At 39.7% G+C, this 23,742-nt stretch overlaps 1 protein-coding gene and 1 long non-coding RNA gene across 4 annotated transcripts; both read left to right on the forward strand.

The window, feature by feature from the left end:
• Positions 1–173: 173 nt before the first annotated feature.
• On the forward strand, positions 174–18,999 carry golga3 (golgin A3). 3 transcript variants are annotated; one of them, XM_030737588.1, is made up of 24 exons: positions 174–234; positions 1,212–1,463; positions 2,621–2,887; positions 3,796–3,908; positions 4,272–4,987; positions 6,327–6,435; positions 6,561–6,867; positions 6,958–7,160; positions 7,281–7,418; positions 7,638–7,799; positions 9,190–9,558; positions 9,847–9,924; positions 11,004–11,267; positions 11,412–11,506; positions 11,743–11,959; positions 13,214–13,357; positions 14,253–14,450; positions 14,587–14,703; positions 14,972–15,111; positions 15,216–15,348; positions 15,604–15,726; positions 15,912–16,076; positions 16,848–17,014; positions 17,150–18,999. In XM_030737588.1, the coding sequence occupies exons 2-24, from the start codon at positions 1,295–1,297 to the stop codon at positions 17,340–17,342; spliced, it is 4,587 nt and encodes a 1,528-aa protein (XP_030593448.1). In that variant the 5' UTR covers positions 174–234; positions 1,212–1,294; the 3' UTR covers positions 17,343–18,999. The 3 variants fall into 3 exon arrangements, with proteins under 3 accessions (XP_030593448.1, XP_030593449.1, XP_030593450.1); XM_030737589.1 differs by having other exon boundaries at positions 2,621–2,761; XM_030737590.1 differs by lacking the exon at positions 2,621–2,887.
• Positions 19,000–20,107: 1,108 nt separating this feature from the next.
• Positions 20,108–20,610, forward strand: LOC115785369 (uncharacterized). Its single transcript, XR_004020358.1, has 2 exons — positions 20,108–20,237; positions 20,412–20,610. It is a non-coding gene; the product is annotated as an uncharacterized LOC115785369 (long non-coding RNA).
• Positions 20,611–23,742: the final 3,132 nt, after the last annotated feature.

Genomic DNA, 23,742 nt, shown 5'->3' on the forward strand with positions numbered 1-23,742 from the left:
CGTGTAACACATGTATTATTGTTGTATACTTTTTCAAATATTGCGCAAATGCAACATATAAGGTTTTGTATCTAAATTCCAACATTTGAAGGTACAAATGTATGGCTTTCAGTGACCTGACAAGATTAGTTTGTTATTTAAAATAGTTTATTGTTTGATCCCCGTGTTTCTAGTCGGACAGAAAAGGGACCGAAACTAAACAGCCACGTAGTAAAAGACGAAGCTCGCAAGAAGGTGAGTATTTGTTTTATTTTGCAACATTTATCCGTATTTTATTTTATAATATATGCGTGGTTTTGTAACAAGGGTGACACCAGGCGTTTCACTGAATGACTTAAGTGTTTCAGAAACGGGTCATGTGAAGGCGCTGGCAGTTCTTAGCTTGACAGGTCCCGGGGCTAATTAGCAGTCAGGTTAGCTTCGCTAGCTAGTGCTAGCCACCTAAACTTCAGTGCGTCGTTCTTGTCATTGCCAGGTATATGTGAAGTAAAATAATTCAGCCCAGTCGCTGGCAATATGGGGCCTTTACAGTAATGTTTTTCATCAACTGTCTTGCTTCCCCCCCCCCCGAGTTGCTGACTCCCATAAGACCCGTCTGAGTAGGGGCTAGCAATCTAGCTACGGCCAGCAGTTGTAGCCGTTGTGTGTCCGGTGGATGCACCAGGCTTTACAACACACCCTGTGAGTCAAAGGTTATCATTGAGAGCGCCAGTGATATGTAGGATATGATAATAATATCACGTGAAAGCGCTTCGCAAAGTACTGCTGTCGTCACACTTCAGTCTTGGGAAAGGCTTGTATTCAAATACTGACTATCTGCTCGATAAGGCGCATCTCTGGTAGGTTGTATTCATGTCTTCATAGGTTCACCAAAGTCGTAAATATATGGCTGATCAATAGCCAATACAAAGGGGGAAGCGCGAAACTGGCATGTTTCTTAAAAGAGTTTGTTGCATTTGTTTATAACCATACGTAAATTAATGCAGTGTCGTTACATTTTAAGTTATATTTAACCTGAAAAAAAAATTCACTTACCAAAGTAAATTGCTTAAATTAAAAGCAGGCTGTTGTTGCGTAACCTTATCAGCGTGTAAAACAGATCACTGGTAAGTCGGTAATGATCTTTCTGATGTGTTAGATTCTCCGAACAGGAGCTGCAAATTATTAAATATATTCTTTCTCGTTGTTTGTGCTTGGACGTGCTCCTGTAGCTTGGCTGCCCCCTAAGAAGAGGGTGCAGTGAGATGCCCTTTCAAGAAGTGCGCCAACAGTGCTGTGACTGTTACTTTTCTTAATGGAAGTGGATACTGAGCAGTCAGCGGCAGCCCAGATGGAGGCCAGTGCTTATCAAGAGGACCAAGTAAGAAAATCCAAGGAGGCTCAAGCCCATGTTATGGAGCGTGAAAAGTCATTAAAACAAGGGCTGGAAAATTCACAAGATGCAAAGGGGGATATGCATAATGGTGAGTAATGATGCTTTTGTTTATTGAAAGGACAATACATTCCAAGATTGTGCTGTATCTGCTTGCAATTCTGAATGGTATCTCTTTTATCTAACGCTTGTATTCTGCAATGCATGACCTGTTTTGGTGGTTACAGCAAGCCTCTAGGCCAGCTCTGTGTTACACAGCTCCTTGAACAAGCATATTATATAGCTGAGCTGAATTGTAATTCTTAATCAGAGTACAGCTGTGCTTAATGTGTTAGGTTTGTGAGAAAATCTGACAGAAAATCTGTTTAAGTGCTCAAGTTTGAGGATACACATGAGACAAAATGAAAAAAAAGTAGCAGAGATTTTCCTCCCATTTAACAAAACTCTACTCAGAACCACAAAAGCATTCAAAAGTTTCCACAGGCTGAGTGATTGACCACTGTCTTGATTTTGATGTGTTAATGGATTTGTTCTTCTTAGTAAGAATAAGAACAACTTTATTGATCCCAGAAGGAAATTCATAAATAGTCTTTAAGCTGCACTTTTAATTATGGGTAGTTCATTTTTTGTTTTACTGAATAATGTACATTTACATATCCACAACTAAATTAGCAACTATCCACATCCCTTTTAAATGATTTTTTTTTAGAATAAGATATTAAAATTTTACCACAAATGAACTCAACTCAATGAGACTTCTTCTGGGGTGATTTGTTCAGCTGCTTGGCAAACATCCTCACGTTCTACTGTTGAAAATTGATTAATGCGTAGACATGAATCACTGTTTCCTACCCCATGACTACTTCAATCGGTGAGAAAAGGACATAGAAAAACTCTGTCATGTAAAATGAACAAACCAGTTCCACCTCTGACAGAAAATGACACATTTTTTTCTTTAATATGTGGCTAACAGGGAAAATTGATTTTTCAGTGGCTTTAAATGTGTTTGCGTTGCAAGCTGAGTCCTAGTTGTGCTCCTAGAAGAGTAGATGCAGTTAGATGGGACGCTTCAGTAGCAGTAGTGTTGCATGAATGTTTGTGGTTGCGTTTTTCACTCAAGTTACTGTTGTTTGACAAAGTTGTCCAGCCAGTTTGCCAAAAGAATCACATCCACTCAAACTAGTTCACAAGAATATCTCATGACTAACTGTTGCATTCCTGAGGGCTTTTTCCCCCTTCCTCTTTTAGGTCCTGTCAATTCAGATGTGATTCCAAATGGAAATGGACTGGCAGAGGGCTTTGGTACTGCAGGGGACACCCTGCCTCTGACAGCTCCTCCCCAGAGCACCAGCTCCCCTGTCAACTCACAGAACCAAGAGCCCTCCCCAGGTGTGGCTGCTTATCCACCCATGATGCTAGAGAAGTCTGAGGGGGCTAGTGCTGAGGTCACGGTTCACAAGAGTGATGCATTGCAGTCACTCAGACTCAGTATGCCTATGCAGGAGACTGAACTGTGTAAGCATAAATTTGTGTGCAGTGAATGCCCCCTCTATGACCCTGTCTATTTTAACCTCCTTTTGATGTGGAGTGTTTTGGTCTTTAGCTCATGTACTAGTGTTTGCTTTAACTCCCATGTTTGTGTGTTATCTGGACAGAAGGATTCAGTGGGGATTTCTTTTAGCTGTTTGACTTTGCTTTCTCTCACTCTCATAGCAATCAGCTGTTTAACTAGAATTTGGTGTGGGTGCTTTATTTTTTTATTTTTTTAAAACAACAAAAAACAACTGTTTTAGTTCATGGCTTTGTTTTGGTACTAATCCCTCTGATACATTATCTTTTTCTTGGTATTTTAAAAGTTGGCACAGTTGCCTTGTTCGCAGTTATGAAATGTTCCATTTTTAAGCATGGCAATAACTCCTGATTTTGTTTGCCTGCACATTATAACTCCTACATAGAATAAAAATAACTCCACAAGAAAAATGCACATGAAGTAATTGTTTGGGAACACACAGCACTGATTCAGTGTACATCTACCAATTGCAGTATTCTACCTGTGTAGTATGGGAAGCCTTTAAGTTTATGGGTGTAGCATGCAACATCTGTACTCACCTGCTTTATAAATTGCATTAACTCTCAGGTCAAATGGCAAATATCACAGTTGTACTTTGACTTGCTGGCCAATTGTTTGTACTAACACAGATTCTGACCAAGGATTAAAATACCTCCAATTTGAATAATTTGTTTACATTGCCATTTGAGAACCAAGCTCTGAGCAGTTTCACTCATCATGCCAGGATCCAGCATTTGCAATCATGAAGTAACAGCCTGTTTAAATAAGGTGCTGGGGTGTAGTTGGGTAGTATGTGTTAAAGGGAAGCATTTTTTCTCTTTGTTTTAACATTCTTTGTATTTCATCCCTTCAGCCAACCAGAAGCCATCACTGGAGATGGAGAATGAGGAGAAGATCCGCCTGGAGGCTCGCCGGCGCCTGGAGGAGCAACTGAAACAGTACAGAGTACAGAGACAGAAGGAGAGGGTGGGTGAATACTTCATACCAACAACACAATCTAACCCCAACTAGGCAGCATCATGGTTTGGGTCTGCTTTATTACCTCAGGACCTGAAAGACTTCCAGTCAATGAATAAAAAAATTGTATCAGAAAATTTGCAGAATGATGTCAGAGCAGCAGTCCATGACCTGAAGTTTAGGAGAGGTTGCATCAATACAGTGTCACAAGAAAGCAAACTGAATGTCACTATATTTTCTTGTAAAATGTCACTTAGAAAATTGAGTTTTTGCTCCAGTGACTATAAATATTATGCATTTATTCCAATGATTTTCCATTATACATGTTTTTATAATTTAATTCAACCTCTTATTCTCTCTTGTGTTTTTTAGTCTCATCGTACCACCACCAAGAACAGACCATTCAGTACCCTGGATCCAGAACTTATGCTACACCCTGAGGCACTACCCCGGGCTAGTACTGTTGCCATGACCAAGGAGTATTCCTTCCTGAGGACCAGTGTCCCACGTGGTCCTAAACTTGGTAGCCTGGGAATTCCCCCTCCCAAGGAGAAGAAGTCCAGGTCACCTCGCCCTAGCAAGATCCACTCCTTGGCTGACTACAAGTCTTCTGAGAGTGATGGTGGCGGAGGAGGTGGAGGTGGCATAAAGATGACAGACATAAGCTCTGTCAACTCCACTATTAGCTCTGTGTCCACACTGTCTGAGATAAGCGTGACATCAGAATGCAGCACCTCTGAGATAGAGGCCCAGTCCAGTGCTTCCCTCCACGTCAGGGACAATGCGTCAGAAATTGATGGCAGTGAATCAGGGGTAAGACCCGGAAATGATGGCAACGACAGTGACAGCTCTTCCTACAGCAGTGTGTCTACCAGGGGGACCTATGGTATGCTCTCTGCAGCAGTGGAGAGGCAGCAAAGTCCATACACAGTGGATGGGCGTGAGATTGCACCTGAGGCCATGGGTCAGTTCCCCTCCCTGCAGGAGGTTCTGCAGGCAGCTACTGAGGAGCAGCACCTGTTGGAGCTGGAGCAAGAAAGAGAAGGGACAGCCGAGCCTCGCAGCCGCAGGGACAGCTTCTCCAGCAGGTAACTGTTTCTTACTGATAGGAAAGGCAAATCATGAAACGCTCAAATGCATTACTTGAGTGATGAGGTTAAGATGACCTAAAATGGTGTGTAATTGTGGTTACTGCATAATTTACTTTACTATTTTATTTTTAGATTAATTGATGTTAAATATCTATATAAATAGATGTAAACGCCCCTTCAAAAAATTGGAACAGTAAGGCCAATCCCTTTTTTTTGTTGTTGTTGTTGTTGTTGTTTTGTTTTGTTTTTTTTTGCTATAGACTCAAAACATTTGGGTCTGATATTAAAAGATGAATATGAGACAAAAAAAATCAGCATCTCCAGGTATTTACACCTGGATCTGATACACAGTTCAGAAGATAGCAGGTGTTGTCTGAAGCCATCCATTTTTCTTGTGAGCAAAAGTATTGGAATATATGACTGACAGGTGTAATTCTTTTTAGCCAGGTGTGTCCTGTTACATTGATTTTTTTTTTTTTTTTTTTTTTTTTTTATAAAGAGTACTGAATGTCTACTCTTTCATGTTTGAGTTTTGCCTATGCAGACTGTGCGTTAATAGTTAGAGGAGTAACCAACATGAAAACCAGAGAGCTGTCCATTGGTGAAAAACAAGCAATTGTGAAGCTGAGAGAAGATGGAAAATCAATCAGCACAAGCATTGGCCAAAGCCAGTACAAGTGTTTGGACTGTCCTGAAGAAGAAAGTCATCACTGGTGTACTAAGTAACAGATATAGAACAGGTGGACCAAGGAAAACAACAGCAGTTGATGACAGAAATATTGTACTTGCTGTAAAGCAAGACCCTAAAAGTACTTTTAGTGACATCAGCAAAGACCTCCAGAGGGCAGGAGGGAGGGTATCACAATCTACTGTTTGCAGAAGACTATGAACAAAAGCACAGAGGCTTCACCAGAAGATGCAAATGACTAATAAGCAAGAAGAACAGAAAGGCCAGGCTGAAATTTGCCAAGTGCAGAGACAAGCCTCAGAAATTCTGGGACAAAGTTTTATGGACTGATGAGACAAAGATGAGCCTTTACTAAGGTGATGTGAAGTTTGGAGAAAAAAGGATCTGCTCAAGGTGCTATCTTCTGAACTGTGTATCAGATCCAGATGTAAATACCTGGAAATAAAAACCGAGATGTTGAACTTTTGTCTCATATTGTTTTTTGCTTTTTGTTATGTCAAACACAAATGTTTTCAGTCTACAGCAAAAAAAAAAAAAAGGATTGGCCTTAGTGTTTGAATACTTTTGGAGGGGAGTGTAACTCTTTTGTTGAACTTACAAACTCATTTGTTATTCCTTATTCACTGAGGTTGTTTATATTTGTTTCAGTGTTTCTTTGGAGAGTTCTGTGATGGGCCACGATGAAATGCTCCAAGTTCTGAAAGAGAAAATGAGGCTTGAGGGTCAGCTGGAATCCTTGTCATCTGAGGCCAATCAGGTAATACAAACTATCAATAATATTTTTTGGCTCTTTTGCTCTTCAGTTATTCATATAGACTTGTGGGCCACTACACACTGAAAATAATTGGGCTAAATCTTTTAACCACCTGCTGTGTCTTCTAGGCTCTCAAGGAGAAGACAGAACTTCAGGCCCAGCTTGCAACGGTGAATGCACAGCTGCAGGCTAAAATGGAAGAGGCTCAAGTCAGCAAGGAGAGGCAGAGCACACTCACTACAGAGGTTGGCACACTGCGGCAAAGCTGTAGCCAGCTAGAGAAGGCTATGGTGGAGCTCCAGAGCAGTCTAGAGAGCAAGAATGCCAGTCTGGCTTCATTAAGCAATGATCTCAAAGTTGCTGAAGACCAGTACAGCAGGCTGATGGGGAAGGTGGAGGAGATGCAAAACACTGTAACCTCAAGGGACAATACAGGTAAGTGACAGAGACCCAAATAGCTCGCTCTATATAGTCATCCCTACCTCATGTTTCTAAATTTGATGTTTTGATCCTGTGCATTTGCAGTTCAGGAGCTGCGCCAGCAGATGGGTGGTCTTCAGAGTCAGCTTCAGCAGGTGCAGCTGGAGCGCAGCACCCTTCAAAGCCGACTGAAGACCTCCCAGGCTGAGATTGATTCACTTCAGCAGGTCAGACAGTGGTACCAGCAGCAGCTAGCTGTGGCCCAGGAGGCAAGAGTACGCCTGCAAAGTGAAATGGCCAACATGCAGGTGAGTTTGATGCCAGTGCAGTTGGTTTTAACATCATGGCTTGGCCTTAGACAAGAGCTGTCATTGCGGCATCATAACTGTTGATATATCTGTTTTGGGTTTGTTTTTTATTTTTCCCAGGCTGGACAGATGACTCAGATTGGTGTTCTGGAGCATCTGAAGCTGGAAAATGTGACACTGTCACATCAGCTTACAGAGACCCAGCATCGCTCCATTAAAGAAAAAGAACGTATCGCTGTGCAGCTACAAAGCATTGAGGTATATTTTCTGACATCCTTTTCTGAATATGCTGGCTTCAGGTTTGAATCTAACAAACTACACATAAAGTTTGTTATTTAGCCAAGGAAATTAAAACCAAAACATGTTTTTAAAATGATTGGGATTGCTTTAAACATTGTGCAGGTAACAATTTATGTAAATGGGTATCTTAACTAGTTTTGAACAGTGATTAACATCCTTTTACTGTCTGTGATGCAGGCCGACATGCTGACCCAAGAAGCTGCATACAAGCAGATCCAGGATGCAAAGAGCATGGTGGAAGACGACCTGCAGCACAGGCTGGAGGAGTTTGAGGAAGAGCGAGAACGGTTAATAAAACTTGCCAACACAGCCAGCACCCTGGAAAGAGAACTAGAGCAGGTATTAATACCAAATGTAACGGTGACATTTTTTTACCCTCCGGCCTGATATAAAGCGGGAGGATATTGTTGTCATACCATCCATTGCTCAGTGAGGTTTAACCTTTCCAGTCCAACGACCACAAAACCACAAAGAGTTGAGCCATGAAATTTGGCATATCTGCTCTTTGCTCTTTAAAGATGCACAACACGATATTTATATCCCTGGATGTTTCCTCCCCTTTGTACACTTTGGCTGTATTCATCTGAAGGTGAGAGAAAGCAACATGGAGAATTTCAGACTGCTAATGCTATGATAATATATGATAATGATATGCAGCCTCTTTCTTGTGCCTGATTGGCTTAGCCTTATCATGTTCTCATATCGTGCCATGTGATCGGCTATACCTACTTGACTATTACTAAAGTGGGAATTCCCCATATCTAGAAACTGACGAGATCACTGAATAGCTGGAAGTAGCTTAACAGTGAGAAACTGGGGAATCCCAGATTTCCAGGTAAAGAGCCAGTCTATTTAGAGTCACATCAGTTCTAGGCTGCAGCCTTACTGATTAGCCTATGATGCCAACTTCTTATTAGCTGAACTTTTCCATCGTCTTGTTCAGCAATGACTTAGCCATAAAGAGTACAGACTTTGACTCATCATTGACCATATTGAAGCCATACCTACTGCTCAGCAATAGTGCTCAAATGTAAACAACATGGTTGAATTATGTTTTGTTCATAATTGTTGCCTTATGATTATAGCAATGTTATACATAATGCACTAATATCAGCAGATTATGTAATATGGGTGCATTATGTAGTCATAGACCGGTACACACACTAGTACAATATGATGTGAATATCATGCAAGTAGGTATTATATTTGGCTTATTGTTACAGAAATAGAAAGACCTTATGTAGTATACACCCTTGTACAAGAATGCAGTATGTACTTTTTCTAATTTGTTTACCGTGGAATTTTTTTGTCTGTTCTAGGAAGTGGTTACCATGAAGTGTTTGTAGAAATGTTAAAGATGATCACAGAATATCAATCTCTTACAGCATGCTTTAAATAATTTTGATTTAATGAGTATTGTTAATATTGAAAACATACTGTCTGTAATATATATTACATCTTTACTAACCCAGGGGTGACTAAAAGTATTTGGATAAAAGTTTAGGGCAAGGCCTCCAAATCAGGGCAGAATAGTTTTGCAGAAGGTAATAAGATGTCTGCTGAAGGATTTTCTGTTATGAAATGGGGCTGTAATGTTCTCCTGACTTCCACATTTATTTTATATTTTCATTAATGGCGGGATGGATATCCCATCAGTGATGGATCTTATTCACCTTGCATGTGCATTAAAATTCTTGTAGTAAACTCTGCTCTAAATGTTTCATTTTAGGTAAAGTTAACCCTTTCCCAGAAGGATGTGCAGCTACAGACACTTCAGAAAGAGCATCTGGAGCTGATGCGCCAGCTGACAACCACTCAGGAGAACTTGCACACCAAAGAGCAATCCATCAACCAGCTAGAGGCCCGATACCAGGAGCTGGAGGCCCAGCTGGCTGAGCTGCAGACAGAAAGCACTGCCAAGGACGACAACATCCAGTACCTCCAGAATGAGAAGATTGTCCTTGAGGTAGCTCTGCAGGCAGCCCGGGCAGACAAGAGCCAACTTGATGAGAGTGCTGAGCGGCTTGGAGAGGATGTTCTGGTGGCCTCCGATGTCTTGGATCAGCTACGACAGGAAGTCCAAGTCAAAGCCAATCAGGTATGAGATAGAAGGCAAGGTAATGATATGCTGATTCAGAGTTAACTTATTTTAAATTTATGTTTATTTATTTACTTTTCTTTTAGGTTGTTTTTAGCTGTTAGGAATTTTATTAAATGTTTAGATGCTTACGATGGGTCAAAATCCATTCTTAGATAATACATATGTTGTTTTTGTGCCTCAGGGATGAGGGTTTGATATTTTTCCTTCAGTGTAATTCATATTATTTCAAATAGAATTAAAGTAGCATTTTGAAACATGTAATGAAAGAATTGTATTATGTCACAGATTGAAACTCTACAACAAGAAAATAATTCCCTGAAGAAACAAGCTCAGAAATTAAAGGAGCAGTTCCAGCAGCAAAAGGTAGGACGTTCTGCCTGCACTTACTTTGTTAGTAGCAACTCAGAAAGCCTTAATGTACATTTATAAACCACTTGTCAGACTGACTCCCAGCTGGCTAAGGCTGTGGCTGTTGTGGGAGGATGTATTGTAGAGCCAGATGGCAGTCACATTCTCTGGAGGAGAGTGATGGTTGACACGCCTCACTGGATTGAGCATTGTCTGACGCTGCTTTATTTTGCATTGACAGTCTGTCATAAAGAGGGTGGGGTTAGTTGACAGAATGACAGACTCATGCACTGCATTGTGTGCCTTTCAAGACTTGAGTTATTGTACGTCCTTTCTAATCGTGCATTAACATCTTGGTCCGTGAAATATTGGACTGCTTTCAGCAACACATGACATGCAAACAAGTGTACCAGAGATATTGAAGAATTTGTTAAAGAATTCACTGTTATCAATAAACTAATCCTTCTCCTCACTGCATGTAAAGAAACTATATTAATAGGCAGTCAGTTGTATACCACAGCATGGTTGAAAATAACAAATATATACAGGAGGAAAGGAAGCAAATAAGGTATTTGCTATCAGTTTGTTAAAAAGCTGCGTGCATTTAGTAGCACTTTTCTTACTTTTTTCAGCAATTTCTCTTTCTGCTTAATTCATACATGGCACAGCATACTCATTCAGCTGTCCTCTCATTAAAAGTAATATACTTGCCATTTTTAAAGGCTTTTCATAAGAAAAAAGAGCATTCACTATAGCTATTTTCATTGATGTTTTTTTTTCTTTGTGTGTGTAAATATTACATGCATTCATGTTCCTAAAACAATGCTATTTGGCTTGCAAAAATAAAGCCTATCCAACTCTTTATGAATAGACACTTTCAGTGAAATAAATCTCTCTCAAGCCGTAGAGCTGGTGCAGCCCTCTCCTCTGCAGTGGATTTCCAATGTGCTGTCAGTTTTTTGTTTTTTGCCTACTGTCTCAGTCAAGGCAAATATGAATGAGACTACTTGCACATCTTCAAAGGAGAAAATACTTTTAAGTGTTTTGTTCTATGTAAATCTTTAATTGGGGCAAAAATGCCATTAACATCACAGGTGATGGTGGAAGCATACCGCAGGGATGCCAGCTCCAAAGACCAGCTGATCAGTGAGCTCAAGTCCACCAAAAAGCGTCTGTTGACGGAGGTGAAGGACCTGAAGCAGGAGCTACTGGTTGCTCAGGGGGAGAAGCAAAAGGCAGAGCTGGAGCAGACCCGGCTGCAAAAGGAGGTGGTGAGAGTCCAGGAGCAGATGAGTAACATGGAGGCCCATCTACAAACCATTCAGAAAGAAAGGGATCAGCTAGAAACCCAGATTCAGGTACTGTAGTTTGTCTCATATTTGCTTATGACATTGCAGTATTGTAATAATAAAGATAAAGCAAATATTAAACTTGGGTGCTTTTTTTTTTTTTTCATTTGAATGTGATCTCCCCCCCGCCCCCCCGCCCTCGTCCCAATGCAGTCTCTACAGTTTGATCAGAGCCAGCTAGCAGCAGTGACACAAGAGAATGAGGGTCTAAGGAAACAGGTGGAGCAAATGGAGGCAGAAGCCAAAAAGTGAGTCATGTGCTCCCACAATAATGATTTGGCCTACAATGCACATCTCTTTCAAGTGCTATTTAGAAATACAAATAAGGGGTAATGCCTTATAGACGTTAACATACCAACTCATAGAAGTATAAGTTTGTATGTTAATTTTTTTAAGTGATTCCATCCTCAAAATTGCAGTGTTTGTGTTATCTGTAAATAAAATACATTTAGATTTTTTTGCATTCATATGTTCTTTGAAATAGGGCCATCACTGAACAGAAGGTGCGTATGAAGAGGCTGGGAACAGATTTGACTAGCGCTCAAAAGGAGATGAAGGCCAAACACAAAGCCTACGAGAACGCTGTGGGCATCCTGAGCAGGAGGCTCCAAGAAGCTCTGACTGACAAGGAGACAGCTGAAGCAGAGCTGGTCAAATTGAAGGCCCAGGTATCAGATGAAGGGAACAGCCAGGCCTTACAGGTAATATATATATTCACAGTTCCTTGAAAACAGCAACAGCTATTTAATGAGAGTTTCAGGCATTTGAAGAAGTGTAACTGTTATAAAGGTATGCCCCTCTTACTAATTTTGTAATTCATAGCAAAAACAATTAAAAATGAGTACATTAACTCCTACAGACATGCTACTGTCTGTACACCCCTTCAAGGATCCAGGCCTATATTGTATATGGTAAAATATGAGTCATCTTCTTATCTCTTTAGACCAGTGCCTTTGTGCATCACTCAACTCTCAAACATGCATTAGTCTTTGTAATGACAGGTTTTTCCTGCAGTGCAACCATGCTATAATAGCCCTCCCTATATAATCATCAGTGGACTGTCCTTGCTGACAGTCTGATCACATCCTGCACTGAGTGACCTCAAGAAGAGTTGCTCTGCTGTTTTTCCTCATCTGCAATTTTGACCAAAGTTTGTGAACCCTGTTTTGCCAAGTTAAAAGTCTTACAGGATTTCAAAAGAAGATTTTAATTGAAAGATCCTAAAGAATTTTATCCTGTAGTATCAAATGAGAACGAGACCAGAACGATCATCATAAAACTGTTTCCTAGCCTATAGGATTAATTTTTATAAACCTTTAAAAGGCGTAACATTTAAAATGATGTGTTCCTAATTAAATTTTCAAAATCTTATAAGAAATTTCACTTGACTGAATTTATTTTTCTTAAAATGTATTTTTTGTAAATGACCTCCTGCACTATCTTCAGCCTACATGTTGGGAACCACTGACTTGGCGTAAAAGAAACAGGCATTGTTACCCTTTTTTCTGCTCATAATTAACTGAAGAACTGGAGAAAAGGTACATTCTGGGTAAATATTCAAGGCTCACATCACCATGTGGTTCAAAATAAGTTGTACCATATGAAAGGTCACATTTTTAATCTGCATTTGGATACTAGGCTTATCTTTTAGCCATGTTCAAATATTTTCTTAAAAAATAATACAAAATTTATAATTTAATTACTCTAAAAGTTTCATAGTATGGAGGTAAAATTCTTCACAGCTTCATTAAATATGCCAGAGTTATTGTTTTGAAAAGATCAGCTGATTCTAAAGGTGTCAGGTTAATTTGTCAGATTTTTTTTTTTTTTATATGAACCATGTTCTTATCCTCTAGTCATCCTCTGTCATAAAGATGTATACCACTTGATTCTGAATCATTTGTAATAACTGTAGTTGTTGACTAACTCAAACATTGGTTTTACTTGTCATACAGAAGAAGATTGAGACTCTACAGGCTGAGCTGCAGGCTGTGACCAACAGCAAGGCTATGCTGGAGAAGGAGCTGCAAGAAGTGATCACCCTCACATCCACAGAGCTAGAGGAATATCAGGAGAAGGTTCTGGAGCTTGAGGATGAGGTGAAATTTGTTCATTTTTTAGCTTGTAGTTTGCAGTTTTTTTCCTAATACCAAATGTCTCTTTAGCCCCTTGCAGACCTGCTCTTCTTCTCTGTTAATCTGACAGCATCTTCCAGCTGTGAGCATGTCGCTCCAGATTCTTTAGTTCCCCATCTCATTTAAAAGATTGACCGCTTTAGAGAATGTACTAAAAAGCAATAATAGAAGAAAACATTTTTTTCGATAAACTTTTTTTTCCTGCAATATGATAAATATAAAATGTCATTAATATGCGAGTATTGACAACTCAGTTTTTCCCTGAGCCTCGTTCTGCTGGAGATCTCTTCCTTTTAAAAGGAAGTTTTTCCTCAACACTGTTTCCAAGTTCTTGCTCACAGGGGATTATTAGTGTTGGGTTCTCGATCGATATTGTAGGGTTTAAATCCTACACCATAAAAAGCCTTGAGGCTGCTGTTATTGTTAACAGGCACTATATAAATTTTGTAAAAAGAAATTTTATTTAACTTGATCAAATTTATAGTTGTTATTGTAAGAAAACTGACATCGTGCACTGTTTGTCACTTCATGTTCTGTCAAATTTCTTGCAAATTACTGTGGCTCCTTCTGTCACTGTTGTGGGTACCTCTTAATGAAGACTTCAGAAACATTATTGTAAAACTGGCTTATGTGTAGATGACAGAATGCCATCACTTTAATAGACTGAAGCCAAAAATGTCAGGTGTCCCATGTCTTTAAAAAAAAAAAAAAGCTTTATTGGCTCATGGAAATTTTTCATCCACTTTTTTTTCTTATTAATAGCACAACTGTGTATGAGCAGTATGTTTGCGATTCCAAAATTATTCAGTTCATATGCTTATTTTATTTTTTGCATAAATGACATGGATTGCTTTCACAGCTTCAAGAATCACGCTGCTTCAAGAAACGGATCCGAAAGTTAGAAGATGCCAACAAGAAGTTGGCGCTGGAGCTGGAACACGAAAAAGGAAAACTGGCTGGATTAGCTCAGTCCCACAATGCACTGCGGGAGCATGCCAACATTCTGGAGTCTGCCTTAGCAAAGAGGGAGGCAGATCTTGTCCAGCTCAACTTGCAGGTAAAAAGAAATAGTTTGCATCTAATAATGTGGATATGGAAGTTGTTTTTTTTTTTTAATTATTATTATTATTACTATCTTGGTCATGTAAAATGTCATGTTACCTGTAGACTAAAATAGAAAAGTTGGGTTTCAGGTTCAAGCTGTTCTGAAGCGTAAAGAGGAGGAGGACCATCAGATGAAGCAGATGGTTCAAAGTCTACAGCTTGCCTTGGAAAAAGAGAAGACCAAAGTCATGGACCTGAAAGAACAGGTAGGAGTTCTACACTGTATATCAGGCTAAAGGATGATTTCCTTCCCTTTAGCTGAAATACACCTTCAAAATAATTCATAATAAAATAAGTTGTAATTTAAATGCATTTGTTTTGAGATAATTTGCACAAGCCACAATAAGAACCTTCTTGACAGTCTATAAATTGAGCTGATAAAACTAGACCAGTAGGTTTTCCTTTTTGCCACCAAATTGGGAATAGCAGACTCTTTGGGTTTCCCAGTTTGTAATTATGGAATGTGTCCTTTAGGTGGCAGCAGCAAAGGCTGAGGCAGCACACAATAGACGGCACTACAGGGCAGCCATGCTGGAGCTGTCAGAGATCAAGAAAGACTTGCAGGCTAAGGAGGACCTGGTTAAAGCTCTGCAGAGTGAAGCCCTCAAACTACAGTGTGTACTGTTACCTGATTTAAAGAATACAGTGACTTATGGAATGTTAGATTTCTAAGCTGTAGTAGCTGAAGATTTTACAAGTCATTTATCATACTCTGCAGAGGGCAGGATGACCAGCACGCTCAGGAGGTCGCCAAGTTCCAAGAGGAGCTGGCCGAGGCTCACTCCCAGCTCCAGATCCTCCAGAAACACCTGGATGAGGAATTGGCCAAGCAGCCACTCACTAACCAAGAGGTAAGTACTCTTTACTCGGGTCTGGAATTTCTGGGTAACTTTACTTGTTACTTGAGTTACATTTTACATTTGAATCCAGTTTGGTAGCAAAACATCTTCAGTTTTTGTTGTATGAATGTCTGATATTGATTAGCTGAATCGATTATAATACAACACTTTGGTTCTGTAGTCCTTATTTTTATAAGAATTTCAATTACCTGCCATTGGAGATCACCTCTTAGTAACACTGACGTCTGACACTGGCTGCTGGTTCAGGTTGAAGACTTGAAGTGGGAGGTGGAGCAGAAGCAGAGGGAGATTGAGGCTCAGAAGCAGCAGGTGGAGATGATGGAGCAGTGCCACCGCAGGGAGCTTGACAACCTACAGACAGCTCTGCAGGCAAGCTTTGACCCGATTATACAGCAAAGGCAAAATGTCAAATGTTGCCATGTTTATAATGCACAGAATCATATTTACTAAATGAAATGGGTTGTGTTTGGAAAGAACACTAGCTACAGCTTTACAGTATTGTCATTTATGCTTCTTCCAAGTCATTTACTGGTCAAATAAAATGTCTGACTCAGAATATTAAAGTGGAGCTGGAGTCGGTGCAGGAGGAACTGAGCAGCACCAGGAAGGACAAGTTTATGCTGCAGGCCAAAGTGGGTGAACTGAGAAACAGCATGAAGACAGTCCTGCTTCAGAACCAACAACTCAAACAGGACTTCAAACAGAGTCGTCTGAGGAAGGTGAAGCAACTTTTTGTGCTGTGAAAGGTTGTGTTCTGTGGCATGTTTAGTTCTTTCGTACAAGTTCCTAGCTATGGCATCATTTAAATCTTTGAGACTACTAAATAATGTACAGTAAAGCACTAATTGACTAATGTGAGTAGTTTATAAGCATCTGTGAGAGTCTCATCATGAGAGGGTGAACATAAGGCTTCATGAGGGTCTCCAAGTTCCAGTTTAATTTATTGTGATTCTGCAAACTTGACACTACACTTCAGTGCATCCATGGTGTCTGCTGCTGTCCCCATAATTAGCTACTCAGTATATTGACATAATTTAACAGTTTAGTTTGATATAATGTAGATGGATTGTGCACCCTACTCCTGACTTTACCGGGTGATGTCATTGATGCAGTAGAGCAGGCTACTGATATTAGCACTAAGTAAACATACAGAATCAATGTATCACTGTTGCAGTTACAAAACAATATATAAGCCATCTGATGAAGAAGTAAAATCTATTAGCATCAGCCTGCTTATTTGATAATCAAGCTCCGGTGCTACTTACTCTTTTGTTGTCATCTAGAAAGTTAAAGATTTAAACACACAGCTGCAATTATGATTATGTTGTCATCGAGCCAGGTGTGCCCATTATCTCTATAGTAAAAGTAATGCAGGCACGCTCTCTTTTAGAGAGATGTAAAGGTCAGTACTCTTAAGTATAATCCCATATAAGAAATGTCTGCTGAAGATAAATGACTAAGCCCCTAAAATTGTGCTGTTGTTGGAGCAGCAGCGCATGGAGCTGAAAAGTGACGGGAACCCATCCAATCCAGTAACACCAGTTAAGATCCCAGACTGCCCAGTGCCTGCCTCCCTATTGGACGAGTTGCTGAAACCTTCAACTTCTGTCAACAAAGAGCCCCTCAACAACCTGCACAACTGTTTACGACAGCTCAAGTAAGCCCTTTGTTCTGCGTGATTAGGTTGAACATTATCAGCACACCAACATGAAACTTTTTCGCATGTAGTGCCGAGCAGTTCTTCAAATGCCAGAACTGATGTAACAGTTTTTTGTTTGCTTTTTCCTTTCAGGGAGGAGATGGACAGCCTCCAAAGGCAGATGGAGGAACACACAGTAACAGTACATGAGTCAATGAGCTCATGGACAAACACAGAGGAAGGACTGGCTCAACTGAGCCTTCAAAACAACATCTCCAAATCATCGACGGAGCTAAACAACATGGTGGTGGAAAATAACAACCAAGCGGAACAGCAGCAATCCTAACAAAATAACTTTTTTCTCAGGCCAATAGAGGGAGAGTGGAGTTTTATCCACCAAGGCACTTTTAAGCCCCTTATACCCTTTCTCTTTTAACAATTGCTGCCAACATTTGGCATTTCTCCCATCAGCACAGATGTGCTTTCGCAGAGTAATACTTTATATACCATAGCTTTATTCTTTCTTCTTTATTTGATGGTTGTATTTGTGTTACACTTTTGTCACATTTATTTATTTAGTTAAGAAATTACAACTTTTTTTTCCCCCCATATATCCCCATATCTAAGTTGATGCCTCATATATACAAATCTAAACTGTCAGTCTTTCAGGCCAGTTCTTTTTTTCTTAAACTGTTGATTTAGCATATTTCCTCACAGAGATTGGTTACCATCAACATGATATTAGATCAGTGGGATTGATGCTGCTTAATGATGACTGACATCATTTAAAGAAGTATTTTCAGTGACAGAACCAAACCACGAGCCCGCCGCCAGGCCTCCTACCACGTGTTCTTCTGTTTATGTGTGCCTGTGTATGAGTGAAGTCGTTCATCTATGAAATAACTGACACGGTTAGACGTCCTGCAGGCAGCCTGTGTTGAAACTTTATCAATCCTGTTCATCAAGTTAAAAAGTCATGCACAGTTCCAGTCAGTTATTTTGTATTGCCTCATGTTAAAATGCAGTGTTTAATATGTTTGCTGTAACCATATCACCCAGGATTCCTAAACTATAAAAAAAACAAAAAAAAAACAATCTCAGTTATGTTTGTCTAGCATGGACTACAGTAATTTGTACGCAAAAAAAAGCCTTACGCAATCTTTAATATGCTATAAAGGACTAATTTGTTTGAATATATTTCTGCTGAGGGCGTGTGCAAGATGTTATTGGTTATATTGTGTACATGTGCGACTGCTTACTGAAAACCATTTTATTGTAAAATAAGTGGATTACATCAACTGACATCGCACACGTGATCGGAACTAAACTGAGAGGGAAAGTTGTAAGATGATACAAAAAAAGTACTTCTAATAACAGCAAGTGCAATCAAATGTGTTCATTTTCTGTTACAGTTGGTACATTATGTATTTACAAAAAAAAAGGACTATCCCTGAATCACATGTTTGTTTTGTTCAGCTGTTTCATGGGTAATGGGATAAGTTAATTGTTGTTTTCAGAGGTTAATATATTACATACACATCCTTTTTGTATGATTGTTCATCATCATTAATAGTGTAAAGAAAAATGGAATCTAATGCAAACCATAAATTGGATAACAATAATCGTGCTGCAGCTGTATTAACGTTTCAGCATAGAATGGCTGTTGGAAGGTGCAGTAGCTTTCTGCATGCAGTTGTGCTGCAGCTGCTGTGTCGGTGCTCATTCCCACACTAAAAAAGCTTAAATACCATTGTATGCTGATGGATTTCCAAAGGGACATTAAATATTTTGGGGGGGGAATGCTTATTGAGATGAAGCAAATAACACAAAACATTAAATGTGTTGAAATACTGTGTTCTAATATGTTTTTGGACTGTATTCTCTATCACTTACACCTTGCTGTTATTTTATTTTCAGATACTGGAATTGATATATTACTGATTTAACATGCTGGGAGATGTGATATTGGTACACTGCTCAAAAAAATAAAAGGGAACACTCAAATAACACCCTAGATCTGAATGAATGAAATATTCTCATTGAATACTTTGTTCTGTACAAAGTTGAATGTGCTGACAACAAAATCACAAAAATCATCAATGGAAATCAAATTTATTAACCAATGGAGGCCTGGATTTGGAATCACACACAAAATTAAAGTGGAAAAACACACTAGATGCTGATCCAACTTTGATGTAATGTCCTTAAAACAAGTCAAAATGAGGCTCAGTATTGTGTGTGGCCTCCACGTGACTGTATGACCTCCCTACAACGCCTGGGCATGCTGAAGGATGTTGCAGGCAGCACATCGCTCTCCACGGCGTCTCAAGACTGTGGATGGTATGAGGGCCTGACATCCACAGCACAGCCCTCCATGTGCTCGCCAGAGGTAGCATGACTGCCATTAGGTACCGAGATGAAATCCTCAGACCCCTTGTGAGACCATATGCTGGTGCGGTTGGCCCTGGGTTCCTCCTAATGCAGGACAATGCTAGACCTCATGTGGCTGGAGTGTGTCAGCAGTTCCTGCAAGATGAAGGCATTGAAGCTATGGACTGGCCCGCCCGTTCCCCAGACCTGAATCTGATTGAGCACATCTGGGACATCATGTCCCAGATGTGCTCAATCTGGGACATCATGTCTCGCTCCATCCACCAAGGTCACGTTGCACCACAGACTGTCCAGGAGTTGGCGGATGCTTTAGTCCAGGTCTGGGAGGAGATCCCTCAGGAGACCATCTGCCACCTCATCAGGAGCATGCCCAGGCGTTGTAGGGAGGTCATACAGGCACATGGAGGCCACAATACTGAGCCTCATTTTGACTTGTTTTAAGGACATTACATCAAAGTTGGATCAGCCTGTAGTCTGTTTTTCCACTTTAATTTTGTGTGTGACTCCAAGTCCAGGCCTCCATTGGTTAATAAATTTGATTCCATTGATGATTTTTGTGTGATTTTGTTGTCAGCACATTCAACTTTGTACAGAATAAAGTGTTCAATGAGAATATTTCATTCATTCAGATCTAGGATGTGTTATTTCAGTGTTCCCTTTATTTTTTTGAGCGGTGTGGGTGTGTGTGTGTGTGTGTGTGTGTGTATATACATACATACACTTCATAATATAATTCATCATAATATTTGGTTTATTTCCTAATTTGATTACAGTGTTCGATGACCAGAGTTGTTGTGCAATGTGTGCGGCCTACAAGCCCCCAGTTTCGGGACCTCAAATGACAGACTGGGTGAGAGTATGAGTTGTCAATGTGAAAATCTGAAGCATCCTGTACCGCTAGGTACTGATAAAGTTGTAAATAACATATGCCAAGCAAGTAAACACCCTACTATGTGACAGGAGAGGAGTATTTACTGTATTACTATACCACTAAACATATACGTTTTCTGTTATATTTTAACAGATCCAGTGTGACAGTTGTGACAAATGGTTCCATGCCCTGTGCCTAGACATCAAGAGCAAACAACATGGCAAAGAGAGGCAGCTGGAAATGTCTGTTGTGCACCTAATGAAAAAAATCTTTCTACCCTGTTCAATGTAGTTCAAAAGAGAGAATTTAAAATTATATGTAGAAAATAAAACTGTACTTCGTTTCAATAGCATTAAGGCTGTGCCTCATCTGTCTAGTGTAGCAGAATAATTTCAGACAGATTTTAAGTCAGTGGGTCACATGACCTGGAAGCTATTGAAGAAAAATCACAATTTTTCACATAAAAAATTGCTAAAAAATGTAAAAAGGCTTAAAATGGAAAGACAATGAGTGTGCCTCATCTGTCTAGTGTATCAGAATAATTTCACATGGATTTTGAGTTTGTGGGTCACATGACCTAGAAGCTATTGAAGAAAAATCACAATTTTTCATATTAAAAATTGCTAAAAAATGTAAAAAGGCTTAAAATGGAAAGACAATGAGTGTGCCTCATCTGTCTAGTGTAGCAGAATAATTTCACACAGATTTTGAGTCAGTGGGTCACATGGCCTGGAAGCTATTGAAGAAAAATCTCAAATTTTGGATAAAAAAAATGCTAAAAAATGTAAAAAGGTTTAAAATGGAAAGAAAATGAGTGTGCCTCATCTGTCTAGTGTAGTAGAATAATTTCACATGGATTTTGAATTTGTGGGTCACATGACCTGGAAGCTATTGAAGAAAAATCACAATTTTTCACATAAAAAATTGCTAAAAAATGTAAAAAGGCTTAAAATGGAAAGACAATGAGTGTGCCTCATCTGTCTAGTGTATCAGAATAATTTCACATGGATTTTGAGTTTGTGGGTCACATGGCCTGGAAGCCATTGAAGAAAAATCTCAGTTTTTGGATAAACAAAATGCTAAAAAAATATAAAAAGGCTTAAAATGGAAAGACAATGAGTGTGCCTCATTTGTCTAGTGTAGCAGAATAATTTCACACAGATTTTGAGTTTGTGGGTCACATGACCTGGAAGCTATTGAAGAAAAATCATATTTTTTGGATTAAAAAAAATGCTAAAAAATATAAAAAGGCTTAAAATGGGATAAAAATGTGTGTACCTCACCAATGTAATTTATTGGCATGATTTGATACTAGTTTCCTCACAGGTGGTCACAAGATAAGGAATTTATTGATTTGTTTCTCAAGAATGTTTGGTTCGGAAATTTATTGATACCTCCGCGCGAGAGAACAGGGAGCGGCAGAGAGCGGCTGGCCGAAATCTGAGTCCCTGAATCGGATCAACTGCGAGCTAGATGCCGCTAACTCTGCGGAGCTTGAATATCCAATATCCAACTTGAAACTAACTTCACCGCGGTCTTGTCACAGCTCGCATTGATGTGCCATCCTAGATGTACTGAGAAGTGGTCTGTGGTCCCCACCTGCAGAACCACCCCTTTATTGAGTGTGTCTTGCTAATTGCCAATAATTTCCACCTGTTGTCTATTCCATTTGCACAACAGCATGTGAAATTGATTGTCAATCAGTGTTGCTTCCCAAGTGGACAGTTTGATTTCACAGAAGTTTGATTTACTTGGAGTTATATTGTGTTCCTTTTATTTTTTTTTGAGCAGTGCATTTATCATAAAATTGCACTATTCATCTGGCTCATTCAAGGGTGTGTTATGTACAAAGCTGTGTAAAGATTACCCAATAGTTTTTGTTTCCCTTTTCCCCCTCAGAATTTCTCCAGTTCAGCTGTTAGTTTTGCTCAGGCAGTGTTTTAGACGGAAGCGGGTCCTCGCTCTGTGCATTTTGAAACCGTCGCGGTGAGCAGACACAGCAACATTAGCCGGGGAGAGAGAGGAGGAGGAGGTGGGAATGGTACAATTAACATTATATTATAATTACCAGTGACCGACACTTAACTGGTGTACACGTTTACGGTTATGTGCAATGTGAAAAGAGAAAACCGTGCTGTTAATGTTTATATTAGTTTCCAGTATCACTACCCGGTAGCTCGACTGGTTAGCTTCTTGGTTTGGCAAGTGGCTAATGACTTTTAGCGTGCGTGTCAAACTGCTTTCTGAAATGAATCACGTAGCTAATGTCGCTCTAATTTTCTTTGCTTCCATCTTTAGCGGTCATTAATATGGGTGATTATTTCAGTTATATGCGCCATGCCCTGCTTTCAGTTTAACCGATAAATGATCAGTTTGGCCTACATACACGGCTTTGTGCTAACAAAAATATGTATGTCTATATAATTTAGTCTTTATTCCAGTATTACATTTCAAACATTTTTTTTAAGTTTACTGTAAATTGGGATGCATGTTGCTATCTACAAAAATCTGTGCTAGGTTATCGTTTCCTTGAATTAGTCACGTCTGCTAAGGTAAGGCATGATGCTGCGTTCGCGGCTTGCAGAAAGTACGTAATTATGAGAACAGTTTATTTTTTAACTGTGGACGAGCGCCCGTGTCTTGATAAACGCTTTATCACCAACACGCACAAAATGTTTGAGATGTCATTTTGAGTGATATTAATAACTTTTAACAACATAAAAGAATTGTTGATGTAGAGTGAGTTCAGAGGTGATGTCATTCAATGACAGTGTCACATCCTGTATAAGGCATTATTTAAATGGAAAACTTAAACCGCAACATTAGCATATTTTATTAAGAGAGAGAAGTGAACATTCGCTTTTTGATCGGCGTCTGTAACTTTCAAGTGAGTCAGTTATGGGTTTTCCTATAGATTTGAACGCATCGTGCGCCCTCCCTCGAAGATGAACATGCGCAGAACACGTTGTAAACAATGAGGCTCTTCCAGACCGTCTCCAGCTTTGTGTCTGTCCAACAGTTTATCTGTGCAAAACTAAACGGTTTCCCATAGCTCTCCGTACATTCAATAAAAATGTTCCTCGGTAAGTACAGAGACACATTTGTGACTAGATGTTTTTATCAGCGTCATCACTACGAACACGTATCACATTTGTTACGTTACAGCCTGAAAACCCACCTCGAATGACATACTTGGGCGTGACAGCGTGAGAATCAACGTACTAATATTGTTATACTGCACCCACTTTAATGCAGATTTACATTCGTCAGTATTTCAGCCCCATCTTCATCCAAGCAGCGTCTCTTGTGCCAGCTTTGTCAGGAAAACTGCCCGGCTTTAAACCTAACTCGCTGTTTAGCAGACTAGCTAGCAGATGCTGGTCCAACACTGGTGTCGGTGGTTCTATTAAGATGTAAGATATTAGGTTAAAATAGGCATTTGGATAATCAGTACCACCGGGTTTTTTCTGTTTATATGATTTTT

Source organism: Archocentrus centrarchus, chromosome 9 (genome assembly GCF_007364275.1).
Source record: "Archocentrus centrarchus isolate MPI-CPG fArcCen1 chromosome 9, fArcCen1, whole genome shotgun sequence".
Lineage (NCBI taxonomy): Eukaryota > Metazoa > Chordata > Actinopteri > Cichliformes > Cichlidae > Archocentrus > Archocentrus centrarchus.

Coding starts and splice junctions, on each gene's coding strand:
- golga3 (XM_030737588.1), top strand. CDS start 1,295: ATGGAAGTGGATACTGAGCAGTCAGCGGCAGCCCAGATGGAGGCCAGT. Junction 9,925..11,003: donor AGCAGTTCCAGCAGCAAAAG/GTAGGACGTTCT, acceptor TTAACATCACAG/GTGATGGTGGAAGCATACCG. Junction 15,349..15,603: donor AGCCACTCACTAACCAAGAG/GTAAGTACTCTT, acceptor CTGCTGGTTCAG/GTTGAAGACTTGAAGTGGGA.